The sequence below is a fragment of the Ptychodera flava genome, chromosome 9, assembly GCF_041260155.1.
Source record: "Ptychodera flava strain L36383 chromosome 9, AS_Pfla_20210202, whole genome shotgun sequence".
Taxonomy (NCBI): domain Eukaryota; kingdom Metazoa; phylum Hemichordata; class Enteropneusta; family Ptychoderidae; genus Ptychodera; species Ptychodera flava.
Genome location: NC_091936.1, coordinates 31,302,235 through 31,324,736, shown reverse-complemented (window position 1 = coordinate 31,324,736; position 22,502 = coordinate 31,302,235). Strand labels below are relative to the sequence as shown.

The 22,502-nt window shown below is 38.3% G+C and overlaps 1 protein-coding gene and 1 pseudogene across 1 annotated transcript; both read right to left on the bottom strand.

The window, feature by feature from the left end:
• Nucleotides 1-12,642, bottom strand: part of LOC139140649 (carbonyl reductase [NADPH] 1-like) — a 45,775-nt pseudogene extending 33,133 nt beyond the window's left edge.
• A 134-nt stretch (nucleotides 12,643-12,776) lies between these two features.
• On the bottom strand, nucleotides 12,777-21,298 carry LOC139140650 (carbonyl reductase [NADPH] 1-like). The gene is made up of 6 exons (XM_070710022.1): nucleotides 20,572-21,298; nucleotides 17,284-17,544; nucleotides 16,431-16,543; nucleotides 15,678-15,806; nucleotides 14,060-14,201; nucleotides 12,777-13,439 (listed from the first exon to the last, which is right to left on the bottom strand). The coding sequence occupies exons 1-6, from the start codon at nucleotides 20,590-20,592 to the stop codon at nucleotides 13,248-13,250; spliced, it is 858 nt and encodes a 285-aa protein (XP_070566123.1). The 5' UTR covers nucleotides 20,593-21,298; the 3' UTR covers nucleotides 12,777-13,247.
• Nucleotides 21,299-22,502: the final 1,204 nt, after the last annotated feature.

Genomic DNA, 22,502 nt, shown 5'->3' with positions numbered 1-22,502 from the left:
ACCACAATAGACAAAATCGTATGAAAACGTGGCGAGATCTACCTTTAAAATTCTAAAGTGCAGTAAATTCTAACATGCCTGAAACACATTTAGATTGGTCAAATGAGTTATTTTGAATCAGGAACCGAATCAGGAACTAGGAAATAGACTACTTTTTCATCAGTTGACTCGGGAACTGCAGTGAAATTTGGTTGAAAATCACACAATTGGGCAAAAGCATTATTTTAAATCGGGACCTGAATAAGAAACTAAAAATTAATCAGGAACTGCAGATGAAATGGCCTAAATACACTCAGGATTGGTCAATTGTGCTATTTTGAATAAGGAACTAGGAACTATGAACCATCTCGATGTCGAAGCTTCTTATTTAGATTGAGTTGAATCAGAAACTAGGAACTAGGCTTCTAATTATCAGTTGAATCAGGAACTGCAGTGAAATTTGGTTGAAACAGGTAAAATGAGACACAAGTATTATCGGGAACTGATACACAAACTAAAAAATGAATCCGAAACTGAAGTGAAAATGACCTAAATAAATTAGGTGAAATGTGTTATTTTGAATAAGGAACTAGGAACCAACTTCACGTTGCTGTTCCATACTCAGATTGAGTAGAATAAGGAACTAGGAACCATCGAATAAGGAACTGGAACTAGGCTTCTCATTGCAGTGAAATTTGGTTGCAAACGGGTAAAATGGGACAAATGTATTATTTGAATCATGAACTGATTTAGAAACTAAGAAATGAATTAGGAACTGAAATGAAAATGGCCTAAATACAATTAGAATTGGTCCAATGTGTTATTTTGAATAAGGCACTAGGAACCAACTTCACATTGCAGTTCCTTATTCAGATTGGGCCGAATAAGGAACTGGGAACCATCGAATAAGGAACTAGGAACTAGGTTTCTATTTGCAGTAAAATTTGGTTGAAAAGGGGTAAACTGGGACAAAAATGTTATTTTGAATCGGGAACTGAAATAGAAACTAAGAAATGAATCAGGAACTAGTGCAAATGGCGTTAATACGATTAGAATTGGTCAAATATGTAATTTTGAATAAGGAACTAGGAACTAGGAACCAACTTTACATTGCAGTTCCTTATTCAGAATGGTCCGAATAAGGAACTGGGAACCATCGAATAAGGAACTAGGAACTAGGTTTCTATTTGCAGTAAAATTTGGTTGAAAAGGGTAAACTGGGACAAAAATGTTATTTTGAATCGGGAACTGAAATAGAAACTAAGAAATGAATCAGGAACTAGTGCAAATGGCGTTAATACGATTAGAATTGATCAAATATGTAATTTTGAATAAGGAACTAGGAACTAGGAACCAACTTCACATTGCAGTTCCTTATTCAGAATGGGCCGAATAAGGAACTGGGAATCATCGAATAAGGAACTAGGAACTAGGAACCAACTTCACATTGCAGTTCCTTATTCAGACTGGGCCGAATAAGGAACTGGGAACCATCGAATAAGGAACTAGGAACTAGGTTTCTATTTGCAGTAAAATTTGGTTGAAAAGGGGTAAACTGGGACAAAAATGTTATTTTGAATCGGGAACTGAATTAGAAACTAAGAAATGAATCAGGAACTAGTGCAAATGGCGTTAATACGATTAGAATTGGTCAAATATGTAATTTTGAATAAGGAACTAGGAACTAGGAACCAACTTCACATTGCAGTTCCTTATTCAGAATGGGCCGAATAAGGAACTGGGAACCATCGAATAAGGAACTAGGAACTAGGAACCAACTTCACATTGCAGTTCCTTATTCAGAATGGGCCGAATAAGGAACTAGGAACCGGGAACCAACTTCACGTTGCAGTTCCTTATTCAGATCGGGTCGAATAAGGAACTAGGACTAGGAACTAGGAACCAACTTCACACACCTGGTTATACGACCTCCCAACACATGTGGTGGGAGGCCGTATAACGCCGGTAACACACAGCCCTGCCATGCAGAGCTACCCAGTAAACAGAACGCCTGTATGCGAGTATGAAATATAACGTCGAGCAACAAGATTGAAATTAATGACTGTTTGAGCTGGTACTCACTCAGTAAACTTCTAGGCCATATGGACATCCGCATATCTGTACAGTGATCGGTGGGTCGCTGGTCTCGACCGTGCTGTGTGCAGCGCAATCTCCCATGATGCTAATATGAGACACCCTAACCAGGTGAAAAAATTGGACGCGCAGTTGGGCTGGTAAAATGCGTCGGGATTTTGAAAAAGTAATAAAAGTGAGCGCATATATCAAAAAGGACCAAAATAACAGATTAGTAATGGCAATGTACAAAGTTGAACAACTTTATGCAAATATAGGAATGGAAAAATCCCTGGACTGCGTAAAATTTCAGTTCAGTTACAACTACGGGGACCACTTTGAAGTCAGGGACCACTTAGAGGTCTTCACACACGTTTCATACCTGAAACCTGGACTAAAAATAACAATTTCTGTCAGTGACTCCAATACGAATACGAATACGAATACGAAAACGGATACGAAAACGAATACGAAAATAACTTCAGCATCGTCAATTTGGCAGTGAGTAGCCTCAGGCGCCGATGTTTTGGACCGCCTAGGCCAGTCGAAATTTGTAGTTTGACTATTTATTTATAGGTCTGAATCCGGATCTTGAAGCACTGTGAGACATTGACCCTTATGTGAGAGGTCATATACAGATGGCAGTGAGAAGTCGCAGGAGCTGATATGTGGACTGTGATGATGGTAAAGCAAATAATGCTACTTTTTCGCGTGCAGGACAAAACATTTCTTTCGAAAGAAAAGTCGAATTCTTTTATCTTTGCCTTACTGCGACTGTGTATCACTGTTTAAGACTTACACAATTAATGAGTATATCTTCTCTGGAGTCTCCGGCCATTGCCCGGGCTTGTACAGCTGTCAGGGCGATAACCCCAAGTTTCGAAGTACCATACGGGGAGTTATGCCACCCCTTTGCTATATGATTTCCCGCCTTCAAATCGCTAGAGAAAATTACAAATCAAGTGAGAACATTATGCTTTATCTCCATTCGTTGTTCTGCAAATCCGTCATTTGAGTTGAACCACAAGAAAACATACTGATTATAGACAGGGTAGAGCATAGACAGTAGAGGAGGCCCCCTCTGTCTATGGGTAGAGCAGTGAACACCGCACGTGCGAGTTGATTGGGTTCTTTCACTCCGATTTTAAGAATAGTAGTCTTACCGTCCCTTGCCGTCCCTCCGGGGCCGGGAGACGGTTGTAGTCTGAACACAGAGAGTTTAAGAATTTTTCACTGTAGTGTTCGGCTTCCTACAATTTCCATTAGCGATTTCCCAATAAATCGGCAATAAAATAACTATTGCTATAGATTATATCTTCGTGACCTTGATAATGCACAGACACTGTGCTTGTTTGAAGTGAATGAATATTTCTACTTCTTTTTGTCATTTTCTCGGTGTTTCGTGTGACATAATAGTGTTATTACTCTGACCTTACCCGATAAAAAACGAGATAAAACACATACACTCACCTTACGAACTGGTTTATCAACGCAATTAATTCAGTCTGTGTCAGAGTCGACGATCTGAACTTACTGACCAATTCTTTTTCCATATTGCCCAATGTAATTGTTGCTCTCCTACTGGCAACGTTCACAACCCTGAACGTAAAATGAGAAAAATAAACATTAAGGTAGAACGCGCCTCGGGGACAGAATCCGGGCTTTCAAATTTTCTCTTCTGATCTAGCACTTGTGGGGATTCATTTATAGCTCTTGTCTTAGTGTTTCGAAAATTTTATTTTTCCCCATAGATTAAAACAGGGGTAGCGGCCGGTTTGAATTTCAAATATCGGGAATAAATCTTTGGTAATTTATCTCTCTAGAAGCAAATTTTGCAGAGTGACCCTTGATTTTTATTCTTGCTTTGGTAATATGGTCGAAAGAATCATTGAGGAAAATTTGAGCAAAAGTTTAAGTCTATAACTTTCGAGGCGCATATTACTATAATGTGTATCTTGTTCATGTTTCCGACAAGTAAGGTAATGAATATTAATCAGTATTTAAAAGTCAAAACAGCATAGCCACAATCAATTCAACTGTATCTATACAGTGAGTGCATTGTTAAGTTTACGTTTTGTATACCACACACCTTAACCTTTTATTTGAGTGAGAATCTTTTAATCTTGAAAATGCGTATTTCACTTCCAGTAAGACAACTGCAATAATTTGCAAAGATTTGCTGTCTTTGCCTTCAAGTTGTTTAATCAAAATTTGTTCAGGATGTAGGATCGCCAGCAGTGTTGACATTGAAGGAAAATGACCGAAGATTTCTCCACATGAGTTCTAATTTTCTTGATTTTTATATACCCACATACAACGTTGTTTACTGGGCGTTCAAGCCTTCCAGATTATATACAATACCATAATACCAGGGTTTGTCAGTATCCTTTGACACAACGTACAGTGAAAGATTCAGCCGTGTGCGTGCGCTCAGCGACCTCCATGTAGAGTCGGAGGTCCTGGAGCGCCGGACCGTAATGATGTATAGCCATGGTATATCGTAGCTGATCTTTTTTGGGGGGGGAGGGGATCAGGCGATATGAAAGATCATTTCTACATGTGAAAACATTTCATTTAGAGCGGCTACGCATCACAAAATGCTGATAGAGATCGTGTTCCGACCTCCCAGTGAACGCGAATGCTCTTGTCCGTGCCAACTCAATCTGCAAGTGTGTGTTTCGAAAGGTTGTCTCACAATACCTGCTGTGTGGTCTCAGTAGTGGAAACAATGCATCGCACACGTCAAGCGTCCCGAAGAAGTTACATGCTACGGTTACTTCGGCTTGCTCTGTAGATAGAGCTGTGTACTTCAACTGTTATGAGTTCAAACAAAGCAATAATCAATCAATAAATAAATAAATATAAAAACGTAAAGGTACATCTTACATAGGTACAAACAAAAGCGTTTCTTTTTTCTTAAAATGGGAAATTATAAACTTCTTTCTCTTGGAAGGGAAAATGACTGGCTTTGGCATATTTCATGGCATTTATACGACTGGTCAGAAAAATGTCTTAAGGCAGAACGCACCTCGGAGACAGATATTCGGACTCTCAAACTTTTTAAATTCTCTCCTGATATACCACTTGTGGGGATTCATTTTAAAGCTGTTAGTATAAGAAAACTTTTTACCAGCTTAGTTTTCAAAATTCGAAAATTTTGTTTTCCTCCATAGAGTTGATACAGGGGTGGCGGCCATTTTTAATTTTAAATGTCGGTAAATCTTGGGTTATTTGTTTATCTATTACAAACATTTGCAAGCTGACCCTTAAGTTTTATTATTGATTTTGAAAGAGAATGGTTGAAATATTCTTTAAGGCAAGTTTGAGCAAAAGTTTGTCTTTCACTTTCGAGGCGCACACTACCTTAAAAGTGGAGAAATCGAAACCTTTTAGCCGAATGAAATGACTGGAAATGATGTAGGATACTTTCAGTACCGGAATTTCTTCAGTTCAGTGAGCTAGAAGGCCCGCGAAGTTCCACACTTTGTGCGTGTTGACTTCTCTACGTATTGATCAAGTGAATTTTTGACCAGGAGAGTCTCATTTTTCATGTAATCAGTGTTAACAATAAGCAAATGAGTTAACTCCCATGGAAATCAAATAATCGAATTCGATGGCTAACAAATTGACAACAATGTGAAAGCCGACCATCTTACCTCGTACGATATCCCAGCATTATTCACCAGGACATCCAGACCTCCATAATTTTTCTCTAGAAATTCTTTAAGTTCACCAATACTCTCCTTTGAAGTGATATCCAGTTGATGAAACTTTGGATGTAAATTTTCTTTTTCCAAATCTTGGACAGCTTGCTGCCCTCTACCTTCATCTCTGGTTGTCAGGTAAACATCGCCGTCGAAGTTCTTGCACAGCGCCCTCACAATGGCAAAGCCGATGCCTTTGTTTGCACCCGTTACCTGCCCACAGAAATAGAGGGACCGTGATGTAACCAAGTGAATTCCTCATGAACATCAGAGTTTCAACTTAAATGTGGCCGCTGCAAAGATACACACTTGTACTATGGATGGATCCGGGAAAATAGGTGTTTTCCTTTCTGTGAAAAATACTTAAACCCTTCACGACGGTCATGCGATCAGCAAAAAAGTCGGTCAATTAAATTTGCTGAGACTTGTTTCCTGCAATTTTGGCGAAACAGTAGATCAAGTAACTTCGCACAGTAGCTAGTTCCAATGCATCCGTAGCCATGAATGAAAAGCGAATACAGTAGCGGAGCAGCTTATTGCAACTTCACGGGTTTCCGATTTGTTGACTTTACTCATTACCTTAGAAAGGAACTCAGTCCACGGGCGCATTAGAGAACAAGTGGTTTTGATGAAATAACTTTTTGACCAAAAATGACCTAAAAATTCCTCAACAATACAAATTTGCATATTTCATCACAATGTGAACAAATCTAAATTAGGTCATCCCTAGGGACCTGTATACCAAATATCAAAGCTGTCTGACCAGCAGTTATGAAGAAGAAGATTTTTTACCAAAAACGCCTTTTTTGAGCTAATTTGCATATTTTCAACAATATCAAAAAACAAAAAACCTGTATCTCATAATCATATTTTGTATCTACACAACAAATAACAAATCTGTAAGTACTGTGGTTCTCAAGATAATTGAGTGGACGGACATAGATACATAGATACATTGATACATAGATACATAGATACATAGATACATACATACATACATACATACATACATACATACATACATACATACATACATACATACATACATACCAATAGCTTCCATAGACTGTAGTCTATAGTAGCTAAAAAAGGTTGAGTGAGTACACCGTCGTAACTTGAAATCAATGATATATACGTTTCGTGTAAAACGAATAAAACATGGCAAAATGTATTTTCACTATTTAGTTATGTATTTCAATACTGGCTTACCTCAATGGACGATAAACTTGTTTAAGGTTCCAAGACAAGAAATTTGACCTTTTTAATCTAACAATTCTCTAACGGTTAATAAGCTCAGAACCCCTGTAAAGTATACATTTTCTGAAAGCCTAGATATACGGGAACATTTTGGTAACCACAGTGTCTCCATTGTTTACATAACTATCACGTGACACGGTAATTTGCATAACCTTTCAAAAATCGGTTTTCCCTATGTTTTGTCTCAATACTTCAAAATATCTGACTCAAACTTGCTGGAATGCAAGCTGTTACAACGCTCTTCCAAAGTGTGTCTCAGATTTTTTATATCTTGCTTAGTTTTTTTGGAGCACAATTTTAAAGAAATCAACTACGCTTAAATTCACTGCTCTGGAAGTTTTTCTGGCATAAAAACTGTTGTAGAAGGTTTAAAAAAATTCTGAGACACACTTTTGAAGACCCTTAGGACAGCTTGCACTCACACAAATTTCAGCCACATATCTCAAAGCATTGAAACAAAACATAGGGAAAACCAATTTTTGAAAGGTTATGCAAATTACCTGTCACGTGATAGTTATGTAAACAATGGTGACACTATGGTGACCAAACTGTTCCCCTATATCTAGGCTTTCCGAAAATATACAATTTACAGGGGTTCTGAGCTTCTTAAATACTAGAGAATTGTTGGTTTAAAATGGTCAATTTCTTGTCTTGGAACCTTAAGCTACTCTGGCTCAAACTTTCCAGAAAGAAGCTTTAAACCGTTCCCTTTTGAAATCAAGAATTAACCAGATATGAACTGTAAATGCTCACGTGTTTCATTATATATTGCAGTTATGTGTAAATTTGAACCTTTGCCACATGTTTGCAACTTCATTGAAAGTATTATGATCAACATAATGAACAATATTCACCACAGATTAACTTTATAGGTCATTAAGTATTCAAATACGCAATTAGCTGAAATAGAAATACTTAATTTCTTTGACTGTTGTATCACCACTTTATATAGCAAGTGTAATTGCATGCCTTTGGTCAAGTCCTTCAAACTATATATTCCAAACTTTGAAAGCTCATTAGATATGCAAACTATAAATTAGCTGACACGAAAACTTAAGTGCGAAATGACTATCAATATTGGTATAACCTGGTATAATCATCAATGTACATAGCATGTTATGCCAACTTTGATCAAATAAATCCAAGTATATATCCCTAATTAGGAAAGTTCATTAAATATACAAATTAGGAATTGGCTGAAGCAAAAATGCTTAATGCCTTTCAATAATGTTAGCCTACATGATAGTATCTTTAATGTACATAGCAAGTTTTATCAATTTTGGTCATGTAAATTCAAATATATATCCCTAATTTCAAAAATTCATTAAATATGCAACTTAGGAGCTGGATGAAGTAAAAATGCTTAATGACTTTCAGTAACGTCGTATCATAGTATATTTATGTACATAGCAAGTTTCGTCAACTTTGGTCTAGTCAATTCAGATAAATATCCCAAATTATGAAAGTTCATTAAATATGCAAATAAGGAATTGGTTAATGTTCAAATGCTTAATGACTTTCAATAATGTTCTATCATAGAATCTTTAATGTACATAGCCAGTTTCGTCAACTGTGGTCTCGTCAATTCAGATAAATACCCCTAATTAGGAAAGTTTCATAAAATATGCAAATTAGGAATTGGCTGAAGTAAAAATGCTTAATGACATTTAATAATGTTCTATCATAGTATCTTTAATGTACATAGCAAGTTTCATCAATTTTGGTCATCTAAATTCAAATATATATCCTTAATTTCAAAAGGTCATTAAATATGCAAATTAGGATTTGGATGAAGTAAAAATGCTTATTGACTTTCAGTAATGTTAAATCATAGTATCCTCAATATGCATACCAAGTTTCGTCAATTTGATCGAGTAAATTCAGATATATATGCCTAATTAGTAGATTTCATTAAATATGCAAATTAGTAATTATCTTTCACGTCACCCCTTAATAACTTGCACAGCTGATATATCTTGATGTGATCAACATTTGTAGCAAATCTCATCAAATTGTGTGCAGTCGTTCTCAATGTATATCCGTTTTTCTAAAATCATTAATTATGCAAATGAGCAAAAAGTAAGCAAGCCACACCCACCAAAAACTAATCAGTTCTTGCCGTTTGCAAACTGAATCTATGTACCAGATTTGATTCTGATCTGATGAGCCGTTTTTGAGATATTGACCACACAGACAGACAGACACACAGACAGACAGACACACACACACACACACACACACACACACACACACAGACAGACAGACATCGCTGCGACATATGCTCACGTGTGTCAACACGTGAGCAAAAAATCAGGGGGTCATCGTGAAAAATTTAGAAAAAGCAAACTATCCAAAAATACCGGACACTTGAAATTCAAAACGGCTGCAACCGTTGTGTTAATTAATAACTAAAGTCTATCAGGAAAAACGAAATGTTTCAGTTTCACAAAAATAAGCGCGTGAAGACTTTATTTAATCAGTGAGCTTTAAAATTAATCCCCACAAGTAGTAGGAAAAAAAGATACTGTAATAGTTTGAGAGATTCGAATATATGCCCAGGGGGCGTATTCTAGTACGTTGAACGACTTACAATAAAGTATAACCATGGAGCTCCTCCATGGTGTAGTCCATTCTATCACTTACTGAGGACCATCTTGTCTTCTGTACCGGGATTCAGGAACGGTGAACCTTGCCCGGAAAATTGACTTGGATCCACGGTACGAATTGAGAAGACGATGTACCTACTATATGGTACAATTTCAGTTCTGTTTTGATCGTTGATTGATACTTATGCTTCATACCGTCTGAGGATTAATACTCGTTATCGGGAAACTTTGGCGTACAGCAGTTATGTTCTGATGCTCTGTAGACCGTGCTCTGCTGCTGACCACAGTCCTTTCAGGAGGGACAGTGGTCAAGTGATTTAGACAACATGGTAGCGAAAGTGGGGGAGGGAGGGGGCGGGGTCGGACGTAATACTAACAAACTTTCAGTGTGGTTATATTGATAAGACTGCGCTTGCACGTCAATATGATGGCCAAAGAAACGGACATCAAGCTACACAACTATATCTAGACGTTTCAGAGAGTTACGGGTTTTATTCGCTGAGCTGTTTTATGTTATCATTCCGACGCTTCGCTGCAAGATGTTCCTGCCATGAACTTAAATTTTAACAATGTTAAATCACGTGACTGTTCATATCTATGTGCCCCAAACAATAGGAGGATGGCAATGTAGATATAGTATGTATGATTAACGATGTAATTATCGATACGTCCTTTGGGAAGTTAGAAATCAAATGCAAAATATCAGCTTGAAATCTGTCATGCAACTATCTGTCTCTTTTGTCTAGCATAAAGGATAATTTTATGAAGTCCTGTTCTAATTTAACTCACAAAGCTGGCGCGGATATTACTCATAAATAAAATTTCTTCCATGAAGACAGCCCTATTACATTCTTGGTGAAAGCCATCAAATAACTTACCACAGCAACTTCTTTCGGCATTGTTGGTTTTGAACTTCAGTAACCAGTCAACTGAACTTGGTTCAGGTGAACAGATAAATGCGAGGCAGTAGGATGGTCCTATGCCAAGAGAATTTGTTTGAAGTTAGAAGCATAACATTTTTATACCAAACTAAATATAATTGAATTAAAGAGTGTTGTGAGAATTTAGACATACTAAAGACAGAATGGAAAAACACCTGATTTGCATGCAAATTTGGTTTTGAAATGACATCTCTAGTTTTTAAATGATTATGTTCTCTTTGTGGTGAAAGTTATCAAATTAGTCCTCTCAATGGCCTAGACATATGTTTTCTGCATAGCTATTGTTGACATATGAATTTTAATGAACTTACATTCAACTTAAAAACAACTAAAAATACGATCCATGTATTTGAAGAGAGTGTTATCAAGGGGCAAGAGCTTGTGTGATTGTCGCTATCTCAAAGTGTTGGCGGTTCCTACAGAAACGCTATGGCATTTCATAGTGTTTTTTTGGGGTGTTTTGGGGGCAGGGTGTTTTTTTGCGGTAACAGTCATGAAATGTTACAGACGATTACATATTTGGTAAGCTGTAGGCACCAATGCATTAGACTAGCAATTCCCTTTATAAGTAACTCCATAAAGGGGTACCTCCTAGAAATGTACTGTAACCCTGACTAACAGGAACAAAGCTTCGATGACTATCAACCCCCCCCCCCCCGAGGCCTGATATGCAATTAATTTTCAGGTCTGCCCTCGATTCCTCCAACACTCCTTTAGTTTGCGAAGGTAATCAGGTCAACCAGTCAAACAGTAACCGACGAAGGGTTGTACCGAGGATCGCTACGCCCTTCCTAGTTTGGTGCACATGTATGGACATTGCATGGTGCAGTGGATTATTACAATCCAACGGTGCCTAAAAACAATCAACTATGTATTAAGTTCAACATTTCAAAGCCTCGCGACCACTCTCAAAAGCACAGGATATCGATACCGTGCAGCTGCAGTGCTTGTAGTTCGAGGTTTTGCCGTGGTATAGGCCTACTGTATATATATATATGGGTCGCGCGGGAAAAGCAGTCCTACCCGCATACCCAGGCAAAACGTCTAGCTACAGCACCGCAGCTAACGCCTACGGCCCTTGATAACTAATATTTTGGGCACTCTACTGCAACATGAGTAAATACCTGTATTGTCTATGACTCCTGCCATGAAACGAGTCCGACATTACCGTTTTACGAGCTTTGTTTTGACCACATATATATGAACTTTCACCGTGACCCACAATAACCTCATACAAGCGCCCTCTACGACAGGGTGCAGGGATCTTAACATTCTGATCAAGATACCAAATTCGAAAGCATGTACTAGTAGTATACTGGAAAAAATTAATGAAAAGAAATTATATAATGAGAAGCTAGTTCGCGTTCATTCCAGAATCTACGTGTGAATAAAAGCAACAGCGTTTCAACTTGATCCTTTTCGTACTATTTCATCGTTCAAGCTTTTTACAAATTATTAAAATCGTAGTTACTAGAGACTTACGTTCATCGCATGCATCTTGCATTTTCTCGATAAATGAACCAACTGTGTTTATTTTCTGTGCAAGCAACATATCATGTTAAACATGATGGAAACCGAACAACCCAAACATGTCAATTTTATGTCAAAGAACGTGACACTGTAGCAATTTCGGCCTTTCAAGCAAAACTGGTGTCTGGTCTGGAAATTGTTCAACATTTTTTTTCTCAAGATCACTCAAAATCGTTCTCAGCAGTAATCGTGACCTGTTATTGGTTCATTCTCATCTCAGTGTCTGAGCACCGAGCTGATGCTATGCACTGTGTGAAGTCTCTTTCCCATGATCAGAATCTGCTTGCAAGACCAAACACTGCAAATTACAATCCACGGATGAAACGTAAAATATTATCCCGTATTTGTTTGAGCAGTGTACGATCACAAACAAAATAAAATACTTTGCACTTTCAATTGTCTCATTTCCAGAGTATTTGCGAACTTGAAGAACCAGTAGCAGGTCCTCGCAATTTCTTATTTCTTCCTAGTTTACTAGTGTACCAAGTGTTGACTTTATCCAAGTAAGCTTAATCCACAAATAACACGATTGGAACTAATTTGGGATAATTGGATGGTGAAGTAATAGGCTGATATTTCTATAGCGTTGGCAACTTGATAGGTTATATAGTCGATCAACGGATATTAGGTAAAGTGTAAAACATATCACCTTCACATGGACCAAATACTACACTCTGTGCAGAGAAGAAGTTTAAAAATACCTTTTATTCAGATGAAATACTGGACAGGTCAAAACATTGTCATGATAGCATTTCCATATGATACGTATGACATGGACGGACATTGAACTCTTCGAAGCCATCTAACTTCGTCACTTACACTTACACACGAATCCTAATTTCCTATACCAAGATCTAACCCGACGTCTTATATCGAGGAGACATCTATAGCTATGGTTTCCATGTAACCGATCAAAGATACAAACACATGATAGTTGGATAGTAGAGCAATTTATCAAGAGATTTGTTTTCCAAAAAAGAGGAAGTGATAACACTAATTCACACAAAAAATAAGCTTACATGAGTGTGTCAAATGTGTCTGACTACATTACAAACATCATGGAAATTACGAGCTATTCAAAAGCTATTCAAAGTAGTTTTCTTCATCGAATATTGATGGAATGAAAGAATAATAACTCGTAAAACTATGAAAGAACCTTACAAGGGCTTAAAACTCATCCCTGCGCCATCTGTCAACCATGGTATGACTTTCTTCTCTCCTAGGAATTCTCCTTGAGGTTTGCCAGTATTGACTGGAAGCATAGCTAGATACGCCGGCGTTTCGGCTCCTTGATCCGGGGTTTTGGAACCCTTAGGGAACATGTCGGTGGCCACCAAGCCTGGACAACACTGAAAGGAGGACAACAATGAGAGGGTTACGTAAGTCACATGACAATGTGTACGTGATTTAAGAAATTCTCGGCATTCTCAGACTAAAGAGGGGGGACTTTCAAAAAATCGCTGCTGATTTTATTGAAAAATTTACGCTACTAGTATGGCACAGCAGTTTGCTTCAATTTTATCCGAGAATACACCTTTTGATTCACGCAATTTAAAAACTAAACGCCCGGAACTTTGATGAGTCTATCTAAGGAACGGAAACCTCTGCTATTTTCTTTCTCAATTTTCTATATATCATCTGCAATTTCCATATGTCAACCACAACTATTGACTTCTCTCAGTACGTGGAAATACCAAGTATTCGGTTCGTCAAGACATCCTGCATATCCCTTGTTCAGCGCTCTGTTGGCAATTAGTTTTCTGTCAGGGCCTAAATTCAATTTCAAACAGTAATAACAATTAATCACGCACATACTTGGACTGTGACTCGAAGTCAAGCCAAATACATTGTAGTTGATCATTCGTTACGGAGTAGACCAATAATATATACTTAATGTACGCGACAATTTGTTAAAAACTATGTCAGAAGTTCACCAAACGTTATTGGAACTTGTTGTTTTAAGACTTACACAATTAATGAGTATATCTTCTCTGGAGTCTCCGGCCATTGCGCGAAATTGTACAGCTGTCAGGGCGATGGCCCCTAGTTTTGACGTACCATAGGCCCAGTCAGGCCATCCATTTGCTTTATGATGTCCCGCCTTCACGTCGCTGGAGAGAATTACAGACCAATTAAATAAATTATGGTATGTTTCAATTCACTGTTCATTAAATCTGTTCTTTCAGTCAGAAATGTAACCATAAATAACGCGCCCACAACCTTTCGAGATGTGATGGACTTTGTATATGGGTCGGTGTTGGACCCATAAGCTCTTCTACAATGGCAGAGTTATATTTTGTGGGGGTCAGAGCCTCAAAGGGGTCCGACTCAGAGGGGCTCTGAGACTGAGGTAAGACGGCTCTAAGAGAAGAGCCAGAAAGTCAAAAAACTTGGTTGAGACCTGAACTCCTAAAAATTAAAACTGGATCTCATGTATGTGTTCGCAACATCTCTAAACACGACTGTAAAATATCATTTTCTTACGGTACGTATGTGAATTTGTAAGGGATTTTGTTAAAATTGAAACATGAGCACAACGCATACTGAATCGACTTGGAAGCTCGGCGTGTCATCGGCCATGTAGCACTGCCAAAGGAAATCAGGCTTTGCAGTCATAATTTGTTGTTAAAACACTTCAGACTTTTCATTGCGAAACTTTTGTGATGATTGTAGTCAGACAAGTACAAGTATGCCCAGAATATTCAATTAACCCGGTAAATTCCAATTATTTCCTCTGGATGTTGACACGAATCCGAATCCGAAAATTTTAAATTCGAGTTTACCAGGATCCCATCTAGTTTTTCTCACGCTGGCGGCAAAATGCAGTACGGAATATCATAAGACATAATTGTTATCTACATGAATGCGCATGTAAAACCGCAATTTATTTATGATTTGTAAGAATAAAGTTTTCGTCATCGGAGATACCTCTGACTCGCCCTATCATCTGCAAACAGAGTGAAAATTTCACAGGTCACTCAAAAGACCATCACGTACAGTACATCTTCCTTTCCACTGAAAATCTAATTTTGCCGAGTCGTATTCATATTTCACCATACCGGTAGTTTGCTGGGTTTTAATATCAAAGACTCCGAGTTCGTCTGCTCTCAGCTTAGAGGAGGTCTATTTCAGAAGCTCCCCCCCCCCAGCTCTGACCTCTGACCTCTGAGGATCCAAGGCGAACCCTAATTCCCTCCCACAATGTCAATATTGTTTTGTGCGCGTTGCGCGCACATTGTCATCGATGGTACACATCGAGTGTTTAATGATTTCTTTTCCGTTTGCGAAGATAAATTTGGTACGATTCTGAAAACCCGCACCCGAGTTAATTTGGTGTTTCGTTTCGATACGAACAGCGTGAATTTTGAGATCAATTGCCTGAATACAGATAGTTGCAGAATCTTCAATGCATCATTCGATTTCTAACAATTTTCAATGGCGGTGTCAGCATAAACCGCGATACAATAGTACTACTTACGGGAGCCGTCTTTGTGACCTTCACAGTCCATTGTTTCTTGTGGGAACACTGTTTTCACTTTCCATTTACTTGGTGAATATTCGCCAAAGAGAGTTATAAGCACACTCACCTTACAAACTGGTTCATCAATGCATTTAACTCTGACTGCGTTAGAGTCGACGATCTGAACTTTTTGGCCAATTCTTTGCCCATATATCCCAAGGCCATCGTCCCTGCCCTGCTAGCAACATGTACAACTCTGAAAAAAGGACGACAACAAGCATCATCATAATGAGTGTGTAATACAGATGAGAAGAGTTGCAATATCGCGATTTCGCCTGTAATCCGTAGCTTTTTTCTAGCGAAAAACGCCTATTATGATACGGCCTATTTAATTCTTGCTGCACTCATGTGCATAATTTTTTTCATGATGTAAGATTGACAGTTGTTCTGATAATGCTGGGAAAAATTATCAACAACTTCTCACTATTTTAGCTCAAAGGTTTTGATTGATTTTATACAGCCGTACAAAGTGTCACCCACTTGGCGTTCAAGCCAGTACAATGACGTCAGGCCAAGGTTTCTAAGTAACCGTTGACAGGACGCAATTAGCACAGTCGCTGACTGGCTGTTCCGACCTATAGTGATACCGCCAACCTGTCACGTAGCCATAGCGCAGTTGTCAATGTCGTTTACTATACCAGAGGAGGTGACAATGATTTGTAAATGTGAAAATATTTCGTTAGACTTTGCTATTTATGGCACTCATGTCCCTATCTACTAGCGAACGTCACGGTGAATGTCCTTCGAGTCGTCCATTTGGATACGGCTGCTAGTGCACGTGTTACAGAATACAGTGGTAGTAAGACTCACATCACTTTACCTGCTGTGTGGTCTCAGTAGCGGAAATAAAGCATCGCACACGTCCACTGTTCCGAAGTAGTTACATGCGAGGCTCACTTCAGCTTGCTCACTAAATGGAGCAGTGCTGTTCGACTTTTCACATTTAAAGATAAAATAATGAAAAAAATAACGAAATATAAGTACATGTAACAGTATATCTGACATAAGTAGGCATGGTGATGATATTTCTATTCCTATAAAATGGGTAATTATGATTTCTTATTATTAAATGTTCCTAAAACTTAGCTTTATGGATTGAAGAAATAGAAACGTATTTGTATTGAGTGAAAAATGTATTGTGTATTTTCAGTACCGGAATTTCTCGTTCAAGAAACTAAAGTTGCGTGTGAAGTTCCACCATTTGTCAGTTCGAGAACTTAAAGGTCCAGTAATGCTAACTTTTCGGATAATTTTTCATCAATTTGTTTTGAATGTGAACCATGATTCTTTATTCTACTCCCCAAAGCATGTTGATACAGACATTGTTCAGCTTGTCAACTCAGCCCGTACATGAGTAAACTGCATTGTTATTGTTGAAAGGTGACTTCTGGTCCGGATTAGAATTCAAATGTAAACAATAACAGTGCATTTTATACATATAGGAGCTACGTTGATAAGCTAAATAGTGGGTGTTTGAACATTCTTTTTGGAGTAGAATAAGAAGTTGTAATTGATTTATAAAATAAAAATAATGATAAAGGTCATTTAAAAGTTAGCATTTACTGGCCCTTTATAATAATAATGCTCTTCACGTGACGAAATCTAGGTGTTACGAGCTGCGATACGCCATCAACGACACAGAAGCGTAGCCGTTGAGCTAACCATCCTCTTACCTTGAAAGCCATTCCAGCATTATTCACCAGGACATCCAGACCCCCATAATTCTTCTCCAGGAATTCTTTAAGTTTACCAATACTCTCCTTTGAAGTGACATCTAATTGATGAAATTTTGGATGTAAGTTTTCCTTTTCTAAATCCTTGATCGCTTGCTGGCCTCTGCCTTCATCTCTGGCCGTCACGAACACATCGCCGTCGAAGTTCTTGCACAGCGCCCTGACGATTGCCAGACCAATGCCTTTGTTACTCCCTGTAACCTAGGAGTAGGAAAATTGTTTTAACGCGGTATTAACTTGAAGGCGTATGAGAAATTGAAATAAATATTTAATGTTTTTTTAAATAAATATATAATGATAGTTTTTATTTAGGTGGAAGTCTAGTTACTATTAACACTTCCAATCGGTTAGTATATGGATTTTGGCCTAACATGGCGAAAAGTAGGCCATATACGTTTCTTTTTAAATCTAAATTCACCAACGTTAATCTATTTAATAACCTGTGAAATAATATTGAAATCATGGAAAGAAAGGAGAGACAGTGCCTTTGATGGGGTTTTCTGCGTTGAATCATAGACAGTAGAGTTTCTCTACTGTCTGTGGTTAGATCATGGACGTACCACAGTCGTCCGTGGTTCAGGTGGTTAGATAGACCTGTAAATTTTAAGTCAGCGGTGCACAATACTACTGACCAGATATGAACTGAATATGCTCACGTGTTTTACAACAGGTTCATTAATAGTAGTACGCTTCACAGAACAATGCGATATATGTTATCACTATATGTAGCAGGTTTTTTTAAAACTTCGCACAGTACTCTCAGAGTTTAATCACTAATTACAAAACTTTATTTAATATGCGAATGAGCTGTCAATTAACTTGACACTGCTCAATGCTTTATGGGACAATTAGATATCCATCAGATCAATATTTGTAGCACGTTTTATTTAATTTAATGCTGTAATTTTAGAGTAATGTCACTTATTACAAAGTTCATTAAATATGCAAATAAACCCTACATTAACTTGACACTGTTCAATGATTCATAGCACAATTAAATATTATCAAATCAATATCAGTAGCACATTTCACAAAATTTTAGTGCAAAAATTTCAGAGATATATACCTAATTACAAAGTTTAATAAATATGCAAATGAACCCTTAATTAACTTTATACTACTAAATGCTTTACAACAAAGTTAGAGATCTGTCGTATTAGTATGTTCAACAGTTTCATGACATTTGATGCAGTTATTTCGGAGTTATATGACTAATTATAAGACTTCATGGAATATGCAAATGAGCTAATTATTAACTTGACACTGCTCAATGCTTCTCAGTACAATTGGATATTTATCAGATCAACATCTGTAGCAAATTTCATCAAATTTAATGCTTTAATTTTGGAGTAATATCACTAATTACAAAGTTCATTAAATATGCAAATGAACCCTTCATTAACTTCACACAACTAAATGCTCTACACCACAATTAGATATCTGTTGGATCAGTATCTGCAGCAGATTTCATCACATTTGGTGCAGTTATTTTGGTGTTATATCACTAATTACTAAACTTCATAAAATATGCAAATGACCTGTTTGTTAACTTGACACTGCCAAATGCTTCTCAGTACAATTAGATATTTATCAAAACAACATCTGTACCCAATTTCACTGACTTGGGTGCCGTATTTTCAGAGTTATATACCTAATTACAAAGTTCATTAAATATGTAAATGAACCCTTCATTAATTTAACACTACTAAATACTTTACACTACTGTTAGATATCAGTCGGATCAGTATCTGCAGCAGATTTCATCACATTTGGTGAAGTTATATCGGAGTTATAAGACTAATTACAAACCTTCATAAAATATGCAAATGAGCTATTTATTAACTTGACACTGCCTAATGCTTCGAAGTATAATTAGATATATATCAGATCAATATTTGTTGCAAGTATTATCAAGTTTGGTGCAGGAGTTTCAGAGTTATCTCACTAATAACAAAAGTTCATTAAATATGCAAATGAGAAGATAATTGACATGACACTCACAGTGTCATCATAATGTTCTGAGACTGTCATCTGTGAAAAGTTTCATGAAATTGTGTGCAGTATTTCTTGATATATGTCTACACTGTCATTACCGTCTCCATAGGGAAACCATTTTATGGAAAAAAACGATATTGCATAACTTCATTAATATGCAAGCCACACTAACCAAAATCTAATCAGTTCTTGCAAGTAGCACATGGTACCTGTGTACCAAATCTGACTTGAATCCGTTCAGGCGTTTTTGAGTTATCGTGTAAACAGACAGACAGACAGACAGACAGACAGACACACACACACACACACACACACACACACACACACACACACGGACAGACAGACAGACATCGCTATGACAATAGCCCACGTGTTTACACACGTGAGCTAAAAATGGCAAGGCGTGACTAGGACGACAAACAAAGGAGAGCTGGCGGTACTGTTTCCCTTTACGTTAGGCTAAATCATTGCTGTAGTAGTCCGTTTATTAGGCCAAAAAAAAAAGAAAAGAAATGTTTCTGGTCAGCTCTTTCTTTAAAAAATGGTGCGGTGACGCGCATTTTATTTTATTTTTTATTTATTTTGCCTCAAGGGAGGGAGGAGGGTCAGTTTTATAGTTTTATCAATATAGTCACATATATACTGTTCATGCAGTCACTGATCATTCCCCTCAAAGAATTTTGTCTTTCTCTTCAGCCATTTTGGTTTGGTGTCAGCCACGGCCGCCGGCCACAAACAGAAAAAAAAAGGGTGACGCGCTGCGCGCTGACCAGAAACATTTCTTTTCTTTTTTTTGGCCTTAGCTCTGTGTGGCAGGGCTGTGTGTTACCGGCGTTATGCGGTGGGAGGCCGTACAACGCCGGTAACACACAGCCTGCTGCCATGCAGAGCTATCCGTCTATTACCTCAACAGGTCAAAGCATGTTCGTCGTCATAGGCATTCGACTGATCAATGCAAGCTTGCAAGCAAACCGTTTCTGATACTAGTAGAGTCGGTGACGGTTTGCTTGCATTGGGTCGAAAGCCTGTGGTCACCGTGGTTGAAGTGACTTTGATGTACATTATATTATAGCACGGTCACTTGATTGTGGAGTGACCGTTGCATTGATATCAGCGTCACCTTCCTTTCAATAATTCATAACGCTGCCCTCACCACCTCCCTTTCAATGTAATCGGGAAAATTTCTCAACAAACTTGTGTATTGAACGTCATGAAAAAAGTCGGTTCACATACCACTGCCACTCGTTTGGACATCTTTGAACTTCAACTTCGAGAATCAGCGAGAGGTCGATAGATTCGGCAACGTTGCGTGTTTGGAGGCCTCAGCGATGTACAAGTTCACGGATAGAAAATGAACTTTGAATTTTGAGTACGAATAGACTGTCACCCACCACTGTGAAGTGCGGAGTCGAGGACAAGACGTTATCAAAAAAACTCCACTAGGTTCGCCGAGACTTTATTTCCGTTGTCTTTGGTTGCACCCTTTGCGTGTCAACGTGGTATTGAATCGAGATTATTGCAAAGTCATCCCATGGCCGAACCAATCGATGCGTGCGGTGTGTCAAGACGTTAACGGGACGAAACAATTGTAATGGCATCAGAAAAAGTGGTCACTGGAAGCATGAAAAATATCTACTCTTTCTGCTAAGGTAACACTAATGATGAAAAAATGCTGGTACAATTCCAGCATAGCCTTTCGCCCAATGCTGACATTACCACCCACATCTCCTTGTTTGCGACACCCCTCCACTGGATTAGGCAAGTCTAAACAAAACGTGTACAGAACAAGAGAGAGAACGACATGTCACCCGGTTCCAGGCACCAACACTGTGATAAAGTACAAATGCATGTGAGGTCTGGCTTACGCTATTCCCCAGTTCGCTTCGCTGACGCAATAAAGTACCCAGATGGCGATAAAGGGGACAGCCATGTCGAGGCGCGTAGCGACCGAGAGTCGCTTTGTGTGACCCACTGTCGTCATTTCGCGACTCGATTGTAAGTCACATTCCCAACACTTGCGGCGCACTTTACTATAGCGAAGCGACCGAAGTCACCGGACACGTTCAGGAAAACTGTTCTGTATGTATGGAGAACACGTTGTAAATAACATACACATGGATAAACAAAAAAAAAACTTAACGTTTACACTTTTGACGTTCGAAGTAATCTACATTTTTCTGTAAGAGTTCAAATATGGATTTTTGCTTTGTTTTATTATCGTAATTTAAATTTTTTATCGATGACCACGAAGACAGTACCGAATGCAGCTGAGCCGTATACATGTATTTCATTCTTAATGGATGTATTCAGCGCTAGATTGGGGAATCACACAGTTCCATATCTACAAAGCCAAAGCAACGCATGCAATTTGATCACAGGAGACCTCGTACCTCTGTACGCAGCTGTTGTCAGTCCGGGTTATGTCCATAGAGAGGATAGTACGATTGACCAATCAGCGAACCTGCCGCCGCCAACGTCATGAATACGTAACCATGCAAACCTTGGCTCGTACATTGCAACGAGTTTGGAACTTTTCGGCTTGATTTCGCCCTTTATTTTTAGCACTGGGTAGTTTTTAGATATAGACGTTACGCACAATGTTCAGTGCGGCCGAGATGGTGACCGACACAAGTGGTTAGTACATTGAAAATTACTTATTTGGATGAATTTCCTGGCCGGGTACGGCTCCTAGAAATCAGCATTTGACCCTTGTAAATCTACAGTAAGTTATTTGTCGCCAAATATCGCCTATTTTTGGTCAAATTTCAATTTAACCTTGCCATCTGCAGTATGCAGAATTTTTCAAGCTTTACAAAGATGGGTCAACTGTTTTAGTCGGTCATCGGAGCACGATGGAGCACGATTTTTTTCGATCACCATGCGTTTCCCGGTACGATTGACCCTTCGCTCAGAAAAACGCGCGCCGGATCAATCGCCGAGAAGTTAACCAAAAGCTGGAAAAGAGAACGAAAAACGTCCAATAACTCTTTGTCGAATATGGTCAAGGGTAAAGAAACTCAGAAAACTATTCCTGAAGAAATCTTACAATTTTTAACACGGTAGAACGTCGCCAATCGACTGGAGCTAAGATACTTCCGGGTAGCCAACAGTCTCACTCGATCGGTGGATCTGTCAGGTCATATCGCGATCTGAACAAAGTGAAC